We start from the raw sequence: 15,072 nt of genomic DNA, 5'->3' as shown, positions 1-15,072 counted from the left end.
AATCTCAAGAGCCAACAAGAAGAAGATCAAAATTGACCAGGCTCAAAACAGTACAAAACACAAGAACCTCATCATGGCAGGGATTAATTCAAACTTCACAGTAATAACCTTAAATCTGAGTGGTCTTAACTCACCCATCAAAAGACACAAGTTATCATGGTGGATCAAAAAAAAATAGACCCCTCTATCTTCTGTCTTCGAGAAACCCACCTTACTGCTAAAGATCAACACCTTCTCAGGGTGAAAGGATGGAAAGTGATATTCCAAGCAAATGGAAATAAAAACCAAGCAGGTGTTGCTATATGAATATCTGATAAAATAGACTTCAAACCAAAAGTAATCAAAAAGGACAAAGAAGGGTACTTCTTACTCATCAATGGAATGATCCAACTTGAGAACATCACAATCATAAATCTATATGCACAAAACAGAGGTGCCCCACAGTTTATAAAACAAAATCTACCTGACAATAAAACAGAAAAAAATACCAACTCCATCATAGTTGGAGGCTTCAGTACTTCACTATCATCAATAGACAGATCATCCAAGCAGAAAATCAACAGAGAAATAACAAATATCAACAATACCATGGATTAACTAGACCTAATGGACATCTACAGAACTTTCCATCCCAAATCTACAGAATACACATTCTTCTCAGCAACCCATGGAACCTTCTCCAAAGTAGACCATATATTAGGCCATAAAGCATGCCTCCATAAATTCAGGAAAATTGAAGTAACTTCCTGCATAATGTCAGATCACAATGCTTTAAAGCTAGAAATAAACAACAAAAGACTCATCAAGAACTCCACCAGATGTTGGAGACTAAATAACACACTTTTAAATAATGAATGAGTTGTGGAAGAAATCAAAAAAGAAATTACAGAATTCCTAGAATTAAATGGTAATAAAAACACAACCTACCAAAACTTATGGGACCCAATGATTCGCAGTGCTAAATGCCTTCATAACAAAGACAGAGAGATCCCAAACTAATAACCTGTCTACCTAAAGGAACTGGAAAAACAAGAAGAATCCAACCCTAAGAGCTCCAGATGGAAAGAAACAATCAAGATCATGCAGAAATTCATGAATTGGAAACTAGGAAAACAATTTTAAACACCAAAATCAAGAGCTTGTTCTTTGAAAAAATAAACAAGATTGATAAACCTCTGGGCAATTTGATCGAGCAAAAAAACAAACAAACAAAAAAACCAAACACCAAAAACAAAACACACACAAAAAATGAGAAGTCTCAACTAAAAAAATCAAAAATGAAAAAGAAGAGGTTACAACAGACATCAATGAAATTGGAAGAATAATTAGGGCATACTTCCAAAATCTCTACTCCACAAAATTGGATAATCTGGAAAAAAATGGATGAATTCCCAGACACATACCACCTACCAAAAGTAAACTCAGAGCAGATTAATCTCCTAAACAAACATCACAAATATGAAGATTGAAAAGGTAATCGAGAACCTCCCCCAAGAGAAAAGTCCAGGACTGAATGGCTTCTCAGCTGAATTCTACCAAACCTTCATTGAAGAACTGAAACCAATTTTTCTCAAACTGTTTTGCATAATTGGAGATCAGAGAATCCCCCACCGATCCTTTTATGAAGCTAACATCACCCTAGTACCAAAACTAGACAGAGATGCAACAAGAAAACTATAGACATATATCCCTGTTGAATTTAGATGCAAAGATCCTTGCAAGCCAAATTCAACAACACATCAAAAGCATTATCCACCTTGATCAAGTAGGCATCATCCCAGGGATGCAGGGATGGTTCAATCTATGGAAATAGGTCAATGTAATACACTATATAAATAAACTTAATCATAACTACATCATCTCAATTTATGCAGAGAAGGCCTTTGACAAAATATACCACTTCATGATCAAAACACTGGAAAGAATAGGCATGGAGGGTTTATATCTCAACACAATAAAGGCTATATATGAAACACCCAAAGCAAAAGTAATACTTAGTGGGGAAAGACTCAAGGAGTCCCCATTGAGATCTGCCACTCTTGCCTCTGCTCTTCAACATACTACTAGAAGTACCAGCCCAAGAAATAAGATAGGAGAAAGAAATAAAAGGGATTAAAATTGGAAAGGAAGAAGTCAAGTTAGCGCTATTTGCAGATAACATGATCCTATACATAAGTGATCCAAAAATCTTCATCTCAAAACTTCTAAAGGTGATTACTTTATTCAGCAAAGTGGCAGGATACAAAATCAATGCCCAAAAGTTAGTAGCCTTTCTAAATGCAAAGGACAAATATAAAGAGAAAGAAATCAGGGAGGCTGTCTCATTTCCAATAGCAACAAAAATTACATACTTTGAAATAACACTAATCAATGATGTAAAAGACCTATATAATGAAAACATAAAAAAGCTCCAGAAGGAAATCAAGGAGGACTTGAGAAGATGGAAAGACCTTCCATGCTCCTGGATAGGTAGAGTTAATATTGTGAAAATGACAATTCTACCATAAGCAATATATAGATTTAATCCAATACCAATAAAAATACCAGTATCATTCTTCACAGATATTGAAAAACTACCCTCAAAACTCATATGCAATGCCTCAGCTATGCCTCAGAAGGCCTCAGATATCCAAACATATTCTCAGCAAAAAAAAAACCCAAAAAAAGCAAAAAACAAAGCAATAACAACAAAAAAACCACCTCTGGAGGTATCACCACACCTGCTATATTACAAAGGCATAGTAACAAAAACACCATGGTACTGGCATAAGAACAGAATCATAGACCAATAGAACAGAATTGAAGGCTCAGACCTTAGGTCAAGGAACTACTGCCACTTGATCTTTGGCAAAGGAGCCAATAATGTAGACAGGTGAAAAGACAGCATCTTCAACAAATGATGTTGTACAAATTGGATGACCATATGTAGAAAATTGAAACTAGACCCACTCGTATCTCCATATACAAATTAAGTCCAAATGGATTAATGACATCAATATAACACCTGAAACTCTTCTCCTACTGGACAAAAAAAAAAAAATAAATAAAAATAGGAGGCACTCTCCACTACATAGGAGTGGGAAAAGACTTCCTAAGCAAAACCCCAGTAGTCTAGGAAATTAAACAATCACTCAACCAATGAGATCTCATGAAGCTAAAAAGCTTTTGCACAAATACACCATGATCAGAGCCAATAGATTACTCATTGAATGGCAGAAAATTTTTGCCAGCTATACCATTGATAGAAGCCTAATATCTAGAATCTATAAAGAACTCAAAAAAACTAAACGATAAAAAAAAAAAATCAAACAACTAACTCCAAAACTGGGGCAGAGAACTGAATAGGGAGTTCTCAGAGGAAGAATTACAAATGGCTAACACACACTTAAAAAAATGTTCAGCACCCCTAACCATTAAGAAAGTGCAAATTAAAACAACCATGAGATTCCACCCTACTCCAGTAAGGATGGCAATTGTTAAAAAAATCTAACAGTGGGCTGGAGATATGGCTTAGTGGTTAACACACATGCCTGAAAAGCCTAAGGACCCATGTTCAATTCTACAGGTTTCACATAAGCCAGATGCACATGGTGGCACATGTATCTGGAGTTCACCTGCAGTAGCTAGAGTCCCTGGCACACCTATTCTCACTCTCAGCCTCTCTCTCTCACACGCTCTCTGTCTCTAATAAATAAATAAATAAATAAATAAATAAATAAATAAATAAAAGTAAATCTTTAAAAAAGTGAGGATGTGGGAAAAAAGAAACCCTCCTCCACTGTTGGTGGGAATGTAAACTTGTGCAACCACTGTGGAAATCAATTTGGAGATTCCTGAAAAGGATGAACATAATGCAACCAAGAGACCCAGTTATTCCCTTACTGGGCATTTATCCTAAATGCTACATGCATCAATACAGAGACATTTGCTCAACCATGTTTATAGCTGCTCAATACATTATATCTAAGAACTGGAATCAACCTAATTGCCCATCAATGGATGAATGGATAATGAAATTGTGGTATATTTACACAATGGAATTCTGCTCAGCAATAATAAAAAACGAGACATGAAATTTGTAGAAAAATGGACAGACTTGGAAGAGATCATACTCAGCAAACTCATGCAAACACAGAAAGACAAAAGTTGCATGGCGTCCCTTATTTGTGGACCTTCTCCAGTTGCTGTTATACCTGGTAGGCAACTCAAGGACCAGACAATAGGGATGGAAGGGTTTGGGGGCTCAGAAGGGGAAGGGAAGGGGGAGAAACAAACAAAATTGAACCCAAAATGAGCTGACACCACAGAAACCTTTATCCTTGGAGATAGCCTAAAAGATACAACCCTCAAAAGGAGTAAGGGGGGGAAGCACTTGAAAAGTCCGGCTCTGGTGAGAGTGGCATGGGTGGGATGGAGCCTAAGCTTAAAAGGCTTTTTTTCCCCCCCCTGACTCTGACCTGTAACTCCCAGTACCAGAGATTGGTTGCTATCCACATTGAGCTGTTGATTAGAGAGACCTACAAGGTCCTCAAATCAAGACAGCTTTCTGTCAAAACACTTGATTACCTGGCTGCGGAAAAAGCTAAGACCCTTTTGCGGAAGATACCATATGCTGCTGACACAGAACGTGGAGAGACCTGGTTGGAATTCAGAAGAAAGCCAGTCCTCACACAGCCTGCCTAGTGCTGGAAAGCACTAGATGAGCTACTGGGGGAAAATGGCCAACAATGGTCTGAGCAATCAGCAATCTAAGCTACTCAGAAGTAAACATCTTGACATGATGTACACACCAGTGCAATAGTGGCACACAGCCTTGGTGGGTAACCAATAGCTTTCGGATTGGCCAAGGGATCCACTCAGTGTAAAGGAACCCATATCTGGAATTGGGAACCAGATCAGAATCCAATGGAGATAAAGATTAAGTTTTCCAGCATCAAGCTTTCACTAGTCTTTGGCTAAAGGAGGGGTTACATATATCAAATTCTCCCCAAATTAATAATGCTTATCCATTTAAACTATACTGACTTCACTCTCCATTGGAGAATCTGTTCTTTTTCAGAAGGTAGTGAGACCAGAGGAGATAAACTATTCCTCTCACTTCAGCCAAGACCCAGCTGAATCCACAGAGGAATGGGGAGACGAGCAGGAGGGCTGCTTCCCTTCTGTTCCTGATAGTCAGCACCAGGGTGAAGGAGACAGACCCCGAGGACACCCAACACCTAAGAAAGTAAAGATCTAGAGGCTCCTAAAGCTCGTCACTGAAGTAGACTTAAAACTTACCCACCATGGCTCAGGGAATTTTGCAAAAAAAGGGGGCAGAAGGATTGTAAGAGCCAAAGGTTGAGACATCATGCCCAGAGGCATTCCCTCCCCCTGAAAATGACTGACTACTGTTCCTACAATGCATAAACTACAACTCCATAGGGATACCTGCAACCCTACTGAGGAGCATCCCCAACAGAATGGGGGCAGGGAACAAGGGAAAAGAGGATGCCAACACTTGATGTATCCATATGAAACATCTTGTTAATAGTAATAATTATTATTATAAAAACATTAAAAATACCCCAAGGCAAATTAGGTCAAATTGAAACCTAGAAGATGAAAAGTCTTGCTGTATCATCTTTCATATATGTACGAATAGTCCTGATAAATTTACTTTTACCATAAAATAGAAATGGTCTGTTATTTTCATTATTGTTTACTCACCAATATATGAATCTTTATTTGAAAAAATAAGTAAAGAACAATTGCTTTTTAATATTTTCCTTCTTTTTTGGTTTTCCGGTTTTTCGAGGTAGAGTCTCACTCTGGTCCAGGCTGACCTGGAATTAACTCTGTCATCTCAGGGTGGCCTTGAACTCATGGCAATCCTCCTACCTCTGCCTCCCGAGTGCTGGGATTAAAGGTGTGCGCCACCATGCCCAGCACTTTTTAATATTTTCTATCCATGGCTGGTTAACTTTGTGGACACGGTACACAGATTGTATCAATGTGAATTATTTTCTTTGTTTATGTGCAAAGCGGGCATTGTTGCAGAGGTGTCTGAAGGGTTGAGAGAAAAGGCAGGCTCTCTGCTGTCTTCCTCAGTATACATTTATGAAACTCAGGTCTATGGGGGTATTCTCCGATACCTCACCAAACGAAATCTTAGCAGAGATGTAGTTTCAAGTTCTTGTCCCAACATCAATGAATAGGCAGGGATGCCTTCTGATAAGCAAACTACCCACATTATGCCAGGTGTGCACAGTGGCCAAGTGCACTGCCCTGACACTCCAAGTACACATGAGCACACGTTGCCATGAGGAATGCTGTAGAAATCTGCTGCTTGTATGCGTGTGGATTTATGACGTCAGTTACCCTCTCTTTTGTGTCATTCCTTATCAGGCCTCTCATCTCTCATCAGGATCCAGTCCATAATGCAGGAACTCACAGGGGCATGCATGTACTCTCCCTTCCAACTGAACAGAACAGCTTGAAATAAGTTTAGGTTTGGGGTTAGTGAGTGTTTAAGAGTTATCTAAACATTGATTACTCTTGATTTGGGAAGATAATAGCCTGGCTCAGCCTACAGGCTCTCTCCTGAGTATAGCTACACCTTCACAGTATCTTTGCTCTGCTTTCAATTTCTCTAGGGTCATCTTAGATCCCAGAGTGAACCAAGACTGGAACAACACTAACTTCGCAGCTTGGGCTTGCTGAAGAGCCAACTCTAGTGCCATTCCAAGGAACCGTGGTCTAAATGGAGGTCAACAAATATGTTTTGTGAATATTCAGGCTTTGTGGGCCAGTTGGTCTTTCCTGCAACCATTTAAGTCTGCACTTGTGAAAGTATGGAAGCAAAGAGCCATGACCACATTCCAGTAACATTTTATGTATGGCTGCTGGAATGTCAGTTTCCTATACTGCCCACATGTCAAGATGTTTTCATTCTCTTGATTTTTTCCTAACCATCAATAAATGCCAAAACTATCCTTATGCTATCCAAAAAAAGAAATGGGCTGGGTTAGGCTAACAGTATATTGTTTTCTGACTCCTGGTCTAAATATCCAGCTTCTATTCTTCCTAGAAGTAATCCACAGAAGTAAAAAAAGAAAATAAATGCCAACATAGTCAAATTAGAAAAATATAATACCAGGAGCTGTGGTTATAGACAATGTGGTTTTCCTCTCATGAATGATAGAATTCATGGGCTCATGTTACAGGCATCATAAAAAACTATAATAAAGTGCTATGCCTAGTCCAAGCAGAGACCCTTTCTTCTGAAGCAAATGTGCTTGAAAAGCCACAGTGATAGAAACTGTTCATTGATTTATTTATTTGTGTGTGTGTGTGTGTGCACATGTGCATGTGTGCACACATGCACCAAGGACCCCTTTCTAGTACAAATGAACAGCAAATGCTAGTGCCACTTTTGGTTTTTTGAGGAAGAATCTCATTCTATCCCAGGATGACCTAGAATTGACTATGTAGTCTCAGGCTACTTTCAAACCCACAGTGATCCTCCTACCTCAGCCTCCTGAGTGCTGGGATTAAAGGTGTGAACCACCACACCCAGGGAAAGATAGATAGATATGGAGAGAGAATGGGCATGCAAGGGCCTCTATCAATTGTAAATGAACTTCAGATGCATGCACCATTTCGTGCATCTAGCTTTACGTGGCTACTGGGAAATTGTACTTGGGTCATCAAGCTTTGCAAGCAAGTGCCTTAACTGTTCAGCTATCTCTCTAGTCCCTTGTGCCACTTTTTGCATCCAGCTTACATGGTTGGCTTGAGAATTGACCTGGGCTAGCAGGATTTGCAAGCAAGTGTCTTCAACTACTGAGCCTTCCTCCCAGCCATGGCAGAGTTGATTTTAAATAGCAGAAACAAACTACAAACTAAACTAAATGCCAAACTCATTTTTACTTTAACCACAATAACAACTATAGAAGTGTCACAGTAACTACCAACTTTTCAGAACTAGGCTGGTAAATAAGGAGGTTGTATTCAAGCTAAATAGCTAGTTTTGTTCAAAACCTCTCATGAGATGAGACTCCTACAAATCCATGACTAGATGTCATAACATGGCCTCTAACAATGTGAATGTTGTTTGGCCAAGCATTGTTCTTGAATTACTGTCAATATTTAAAAGTTGATGGGCTGAAGTGATGACTTAGCTATTAAGGTGCTTGTCTGAGAAGCCTAAGGACCTAGGTTCAATATCCAGTACCCATTTAAGCCAGATGCACAAAGTGGCACATGTGTCAAAATTTCGGTTTCAGTCGCTGGAGGCCTTGGTACACCCATTCTCTCTCTCTCAAATAAATAAAAAAAATATTTTTTAAGTTGAGATGTTTCATATGAAATATCCAGATGGTTTTACTTCTCTTGAAAAATAAAGGATCAGGCACATTAGGCTCTGGTCCCGGTGCAGCCATCAATAGTAAGAGCTTCCTTCAAACAGAGCAAATGCTATGGTTGGAATGTGTCCCCTTCACAGGTTTTATGCTAAAAATTCAGATTAGTGGTGTGTGCAGATAATTAGACCCCTTTTTCAACCTTTGCTTTTTTTCTAGAGGACTGGATTGTTTTCTCACCTTGTGTTTTAAAGAAAGGATCTTACCATGTTCCCAGGTTGGCCTTGTACTCTTTCTAATTAGGTTGGGTTTACAGGCATGTGCCACTACATCTAGTTCAGCATTATTTATGAAATCTATCCTTCCCCATTAATGTCAGTTATTTTTATTGTGAACTAAATTGGTGTGTGTATTTGGGACTATTTGTGGATTTTCTATTTGGTCCTATTGGTCTACTCATATTCCTCACTGTTTTAATTAGTTGGGCTTTAAATATATTTTCATATCTGGTAGCACTAGTCCTTATTCCTCTCCTTTTTGAAACTTTTCCTTGTTGTGCATGCTTGGTGACTATTTTTCTATGTGAATTTAGAATTAGTTCAACTAGTCCCAGGGTTTGTGTGGATGAGAGAGAAAAGCTATGGGTATTTTTTTATGTTGTGTAGCATTCAATTGCTTAATTCAGGAGAATTAATATTATGCTAACCTTTCTATCAAAAGACATTTCCTTCCATTTTTTGGGGATCTTTTGGCTGTCTCTTCCACCCCTACTGTGCTGAGGATCCAACCCCAGGGCCTTAGTGCTCTATCACTGGGTTATACCCTCAGCCTCCCCCACTTTTGAAACAGGGTCTTGGTGTGTAGCCTAGCTGGGCCTTGAACTAGTGATCTACCTGCCTTGGCTTCCCAAGTCTGCTCTTCAAGAGTGGCCTCTGTCCCATTACTAACACCCAAAATAAAGTGATACATGTATATCTTTTTATTTATTTGGGTTGAAACAGTGGTCTTATACAGCTGCTGGCCTTGAATCCTGATCATCTGCCTTCACTCACCCCCACTCAGTTCTGGGACTATAGGCATGTGCTGCCACACCAAGCTCCACACACATTTTTTTGTGCATCTTTTCTTTTACTATATCTTTCTATAGTTTCTTTTTAGATGGAAGAAATCTACTGATATTTTGCAATACTTTTACACCTTGTTTTCTACAGAATTCTGTTACTGTTTACAGTAGGTTATTGACAGGTCATGTTGGGTTTTCCAGGTATATAATCATATGAACTGACTAGAGCAAGACTTCCACTTCCTAAGATATTTTTAGACCACTTTTCTTTTTCTAGTTGTTCTGGCTAATCCTTCTAGAACAAGTTGCACTGGACATCCTTGTCTTAATACTGATTGGTAGGATGGTCTCCATACTGTTTTTTTAAAAATAACATTTTTATTATTTATTTATTTGCAAGCAGAGAGACAGAGAGAAGTCAGACAGAGATGTGGGGAGAACATGTGCCTCAGGGCCTCTAGCCACTGCCAATGAACTCTAGGTACATGTGCCACCTTGTGCACATGGCTTTATGTGGGTACTGGGGAATTGAACCCTGGTTCTTAGGCTTTGCAGAGAAACACGTTAACTGCTGAGCCATCTCTTCAGACTGCATGTGCCACTTTTTGCACCTCTGGCTTTATGAGGGTGCTTGTCCCGGCTAATCACTATTAGGAAGTCATGTCAAATTCCTGCCTGCTGATAAGTGTCCTACACCAGGCTACACCTCAAACCAATCTTGAAGAATCTCTGGGGTAGGATTCAGGCATCAGAAAATTTTCAGGCTGCTCAGATGACTCCAAAATGCAACAATGTTCTAGGATATTCCTACTCAAAGTGTAGCCTTTGGCCCAGCAGTACAGTGTCAGTGGACGCTTAATAGCTCAGACTCCTACTTAGTCCCCACTTTACATCTTCTGAATATGAACCTGCGATTTTGATTCCCAGGGTGTGCACAGTCGACCTGCAGTGTTTTCAAGTGTGGTGCCTGGACCACCACCGTTAGGGTTCCCTAGGAGAACCAAGAGTAGGGAGGTAGGAGTGACGTGACTAAGAAAGCGGGTTATAGGGTGGTGATCCTATGGGTCTCAGGGTGGGACCCCTGGAGTCTGCATTTTTAATGAACTTCCAAATGATTCCTATGTCAACAGGGTGGTAACTACTCCTGGGAGTGAAGACAGCTTGTAACAGATGCCCTCTGTTCTCATGACACTCCTTCAGTGATTCAAATGATCAGAAATAAAAAATTACAGGGGTGGGATCAGCAGGTGGCAATGCATAAATGCTTCCAACCCAAATGGGATTACTGTTCTAGCAATGCACAGAGTTTCTGCTCTCTGACCTGTGACAGCTGTTAGTGGTATTGCCAGGTTACCTGCAGTTAAATCCAGCTTTCAGACAGACACATAAATGAATCATTTCTCTTGTGTTACTGACTAAACAGGCTTCCATTTGAATAGAAAAACCTCTACTTAAAAATTAAAAAATGAAAAACATCTACTTTAAAAGCAGGATTGGAAATATAAAATATCGATGCTCAAATGAATTTCTCCTGAGGATTAAAAAAAAATCTAAAAATGTAGAGTGGGAAGCCAAGAGAGAGCACAAGTGAATTCTGCTATGCAGTATCATTTTTTTTTTTTTTTTGAAGAAGAAGAAGAAGAAGAAGAAGAAGAAGAAGAAGAAGAAGAAGAAGAAAGCTTTGCTTTACTTTATTTGTTTGAGAGAGATAGAGAGAGGGAAAGAGGGAGAGAGAGGGAGGGAGAGAATGGGCGCACCAGGGCGTTTAGCCATTGCAAACAAACTCCAAATGCATGCGCCACCTTGTGCATCTGGCTTACTTGTATCCTGGGGAATTGAACCTGGGTCCTTGTCTTTGCAGGCAGGTGCCTTGACTGCTAAATCATCTTCCAGCACCTAAGGAGTATTCTTTATCTTATAGCAGTCTTTTATTTTTCAAATGCTTTTGAAAAAATTTCTTGCATTTAGATTTTAAGTGATTATGTGAATAAAAAAGCAAATGAAACCAGGAATGAAAAACTTGACCTCTCAAAAAGTGTATTTGAAGTGTTTGGTAATTTTGTTTGTGGTTTTTAAAGCATCTAAGATCACATAAGATATTTAAAAGCTTTTCTGAGAACAAATGGCTTAAGCAGATTTCTCTTCAGATTTGTAGAATTCCAAAGTATGGCTCACTGAACTTGAAGTGACAAATGAAGTTTTCCTAATTTTAAAGTGAAATAAGGCCATGGTTATTGTTGTGGACAGTGAAATGGAATGGGGAACTGCGACATGATCTAATTGTACTTGTTAAAGAATATTTGATTTTAAAAAGTAACAAAAACAAAGAAACTGAAAACTGGAATAAAGATGGGGGGGCTTTGTTTAAAAGTTTTTTTTTAGGGCTGGGGGTGTAACTCAATTGCTTGAGTGCTTGCCTAGGTTCCATCTGTAGTTCTGTATAAACCCAGTGTGGCAGTATGTGCCTGAATCCCTCGCTCTTAGCAAGCCGAGGCAGGAGGATCAGAAGCTCAAAGCTACATAGTAAATTCTAGGCTAGCCTGTGGTACAAAGGACCTTTTTTTTAAAAAAAAAAAAAAAGAAAAGTAAAACGTTAGCCAGGTGTGGTGGCGCACGCCTTTAATCCCAGCACTTGAGAGGCAGAGGTAGGAGGATCGCTGTGAGTTCGAGGCCAGCCTGAGACTACTTAGTGAATTCTAGGTCAGCCTGGGCTAGAGCAAGACCCTACCCCAAAGACAGAGAGAGGGAGGGAGAGAGGGAGGGAGGGGGGGGTAGAGGGACAGGCTCAGGTTGGTAATGCCAGCTCATGGGAGGTAGAGGCAGGAGGATCAGTAATTGAAGGTTATCCTTGGCTACATAGCCAGTTGGAGGTAATCCTGAGTTTCTTGAGACCTCAACAAAACAATAAAACGCAATGGAACTTCCCCCAGGTGGAGTATGGTGAGAGCCCCCCACATACCGTTGATTCTGGAATCCCAAAGACTGACTGGAAGCCTGTGTGCAGAGTAATCAACAGGCCCCGTATTACGAGCATCAGTGTGGCAGTGCATTTTAAGAATTGCACTGTGTTGATTTCCTCCATTGGAAACAGCTTAAGACCCAGGTTCAACTTTCAGCATCTAGGTTTCCGTTGGACGGTAAATTTAGGGCTGGATGTTTGTACATAGAATGATCTACAGCCAAACCCTCTGAAGGCACCCCGTGTCCTCCGGAGATACTTTGGTCTGCAGTCTTGTGCAGATCAGTGCAAGTCAGGCGAGGAAACGGACCACTACCAGATTGTGCCAGGACAGGGATCCATTTGCTGAAGAAGCTTGTCTTCTCAGAAAAGCCACCTCTTGCCTTTCAGAGGTTCCACCACATTATAGTCTCACTGGCGAATCTGAGGCCGCTGTGAAGGATGAACTTTATCAAAAGCTAGGAAGGAAAATGGACTCTTAAACATACTGTCTGTTAGCCGGGCGTGGTGGCGCACACCTTTAACCCCAACACTCTGGAGGCAGAGGTAGGAGCATCACCATGAGTTGAAGGCCACCCTGAGACTACATAGTGAATTCCAGGTAGGCCTGGTATAGAGTGAGACCCTACCTCGAAAAAAACCAAAAATAAATAAATAAATACTGTTTGCGCCCTAATTTACTGACTGACTCAAAAGATGTCAGAAGTGGAAGAGCCTTGCCCCGCCCCGCCTCCCCAAACACACTGAGAAAACTGGCTGCAAAGGGTTGGGGTGCTTGTCAGGTTGATCTCCTTAGCCACACACACACTTGCACAGTTAAGACGCTCTCCGCAGTACCTCGCCTGCTGGGTACCAGGCGTCCTTTCCTATCACCTCCCGCCACCCAGTCCGGCGGGGGCACCAAGGGGAGCCGAGCCCCCGCCTACCGGCACCATGGAGTATGTCATCATCATCAGCATGTCCTGGCTCTCGGCGCGGACGTGCGTGGCGGGATCCCGGCCGTGGCTGCGCTTGCTGCGAGCCGCGCTCGCCGGGTCCGGCCGTGGCGAGGGCGCCCAGCGCGGCGCACGGCTCAGCTCGGCCAGGAAGGCGCGGAGGGCGCGGTCCTCGCGGTGCTCGCGGCCGCGCTGAGCCTCCAGGGTCCGCAGCGCCGCGCTCAGCCCGCGCCACTGGCACAGCGCGAACACCGTGCCCGCGGCGTTTAGCGCCGAGAGCACGGCCACGGCTGCCAGGGCGCCGCGCAGGCCCCAGCCCGCAGCGCCTGGGCCTCGCTCGGCAGCCTGGGCCATGTCTGCGGGCTCGCGCCGGCGGAGCGGGCTCGGCCACCTCTCGCAGGGGCGCGCTTTATACGTCGCCAGCGGGCCAGCTGTGGGCAGCTGGCAGCGCCGTGAGTCGCGCCGCCCTTTCGCCGGTCTGGCAAGGCGGGTCGGGACAGTAGCGGTGGCGCCTTAGCAGCCCCGAGGGACTGGCGGGCAGCGAGGGGTGAGAAGCTAATGGAGCCAGATGGAGAAGGGCGGCCAAGCAAACCGCGAACAAGCTTCCCTGGCTTCTCCTGCTGTCTTGTCCGTGGGCACGGCCAGGACCCAGATGGCAGAGTGAGGGTCAGACTGAAGGGGCGGTCGGAATTCTTATGGCCTTCCACCCCCTTCTCCTTCCTCAGTCTTCTTTGGAGAAAAAAATTGTCACCATGTCTAAATGCTAAGACATGAGCTCACAGCCTCGTGGAGGTCTTATGCTGGAGCCAGTCCCAAGCTGTTCATCACCTCTCTCTGAGGCCACTACGTGGCCCCTGAACACCCTAAGAGAACTTTTCCAGGAAGAGGACAGGTAGTGTCAGGGAGACAGTATTAGAGGGCTAAAAGGCTATTCATCAGATCCAAAAGACTTCCAGGATTTGGCAAAGCAAGAACTCTCCCAACAGACCCATACCTAGGATGCAGCATTGATGAGAAAAATTCTCAGGAACCTGTTCTGAAGGTACTTTGCCACCACATCTGAGAGGTTTCTTTTCCTTTTTCTTCTTCTCCTCCTTCTTCTCTTCTTTTCTTCCTCCTTCTCCTTTTCCTCCCTCCCTCCCTCCCTGCTCGCTTCCTGTCTTTCTTTTTCTTTCTTCTTCGTGCTGAAAATCAAACCCAGGGTTTTGCAAATGCTAGCCAAGAGTGCTGTCAGTGAACTACATGCCTAGCCTTCGCTTTTTAAAAGCAGGGTCTCACTTCTGCTTCAGCCTCTTGAGTGCTGAGTTTATAGGCATGCACCACCACAACATCTGGGATGTTTTAAGCTTGCCCCCAAACCATGCTGACTTTTTTTTCTTAGCTGGAGGGCTGGAAAGCCTGATCAGAGTTGGGACCTTACTTAGGCTGCTTGCATTCTTCCATGCTGTCCTCTCCAAACAAACTTGGTTTCTGTCCACTTAGGCCTCTGTCCCCTGATGGCTATGGTTGTGCATGCTTGCAATCCCAGTACCCAGGAGGCTGAAACAGGAAAATCATGAGTCTGAAGCTATATTCCTTGAACAGAGTCCATGTCTGAGCCTTCTCAGAGGGCCTCTTGATTCACACTTTCTTAGCCTCTCACTGAATTTCCTGGGGCCCTAGGACCTGCAGGAGATCTTGGTAATATGAAAGTCCCAACCAAAAACCAAGAGTCCCGCTCTCCTGCTTCCACATCCTAATAACTCAAGAACGAGGTGACTCTCCTTTGGGCCA

At 42.4% G+C, this 15,072-nt stretch overlaps 1 protein-coding gene across 5 annotated transcripts in view; it reads right to left on the bottom strand.

Annotated features, from left to right (window-relative positions):
* Window positions 1-14,362, bottom strand: part of Gldn (gliomedin) — a 72,632-nt gene extending 58,270 nt beyond the window's left edge. For 2 of the 5 annotated variants that reach the window (XM_045161079.1, XM_045161081.1), the window contains exon 1: window positions 12,365-12,471. In XM_045161079.1, coding sequence (XP_045017014.1) covers window positions 12,365-12,455 — 91 coding nt within the window. In that variant the 5' untranslated portion in view covers window positions 12,456-12,471. Of the gene's footprint in view, window positions 1-12,364; window positions 12,491-13,290; window positions 13,654-14,293 lie in introns of those variants that run through there. The other 3 variants (XM_045161082.1, XM_004662470.3, XM_045161080.1) reach the window with 3 other exon arrangements.
* Between the last annotated feature and the right edge of the window lie 710 nt (window positions 14,363-15,072).

This window comes from Jaculus jaculus, chromosome 10 (assembly GCF_020740685.1).
Source record: "Jaculus jaculus isolate mJacJac1 chromosome 10, mJacJac1.mat.Y.cur, whole genome shotgun sequence".
Taxonomy (NCBI): Eukaryota; Metazoa; Chordata; class Mammalia; order Rodentia; family Dipodidae; genus Jaculus; species Jaculus jaculus.
This window is presented reverse-complemented; position numbering and strand designations above follow the sequence as displayed.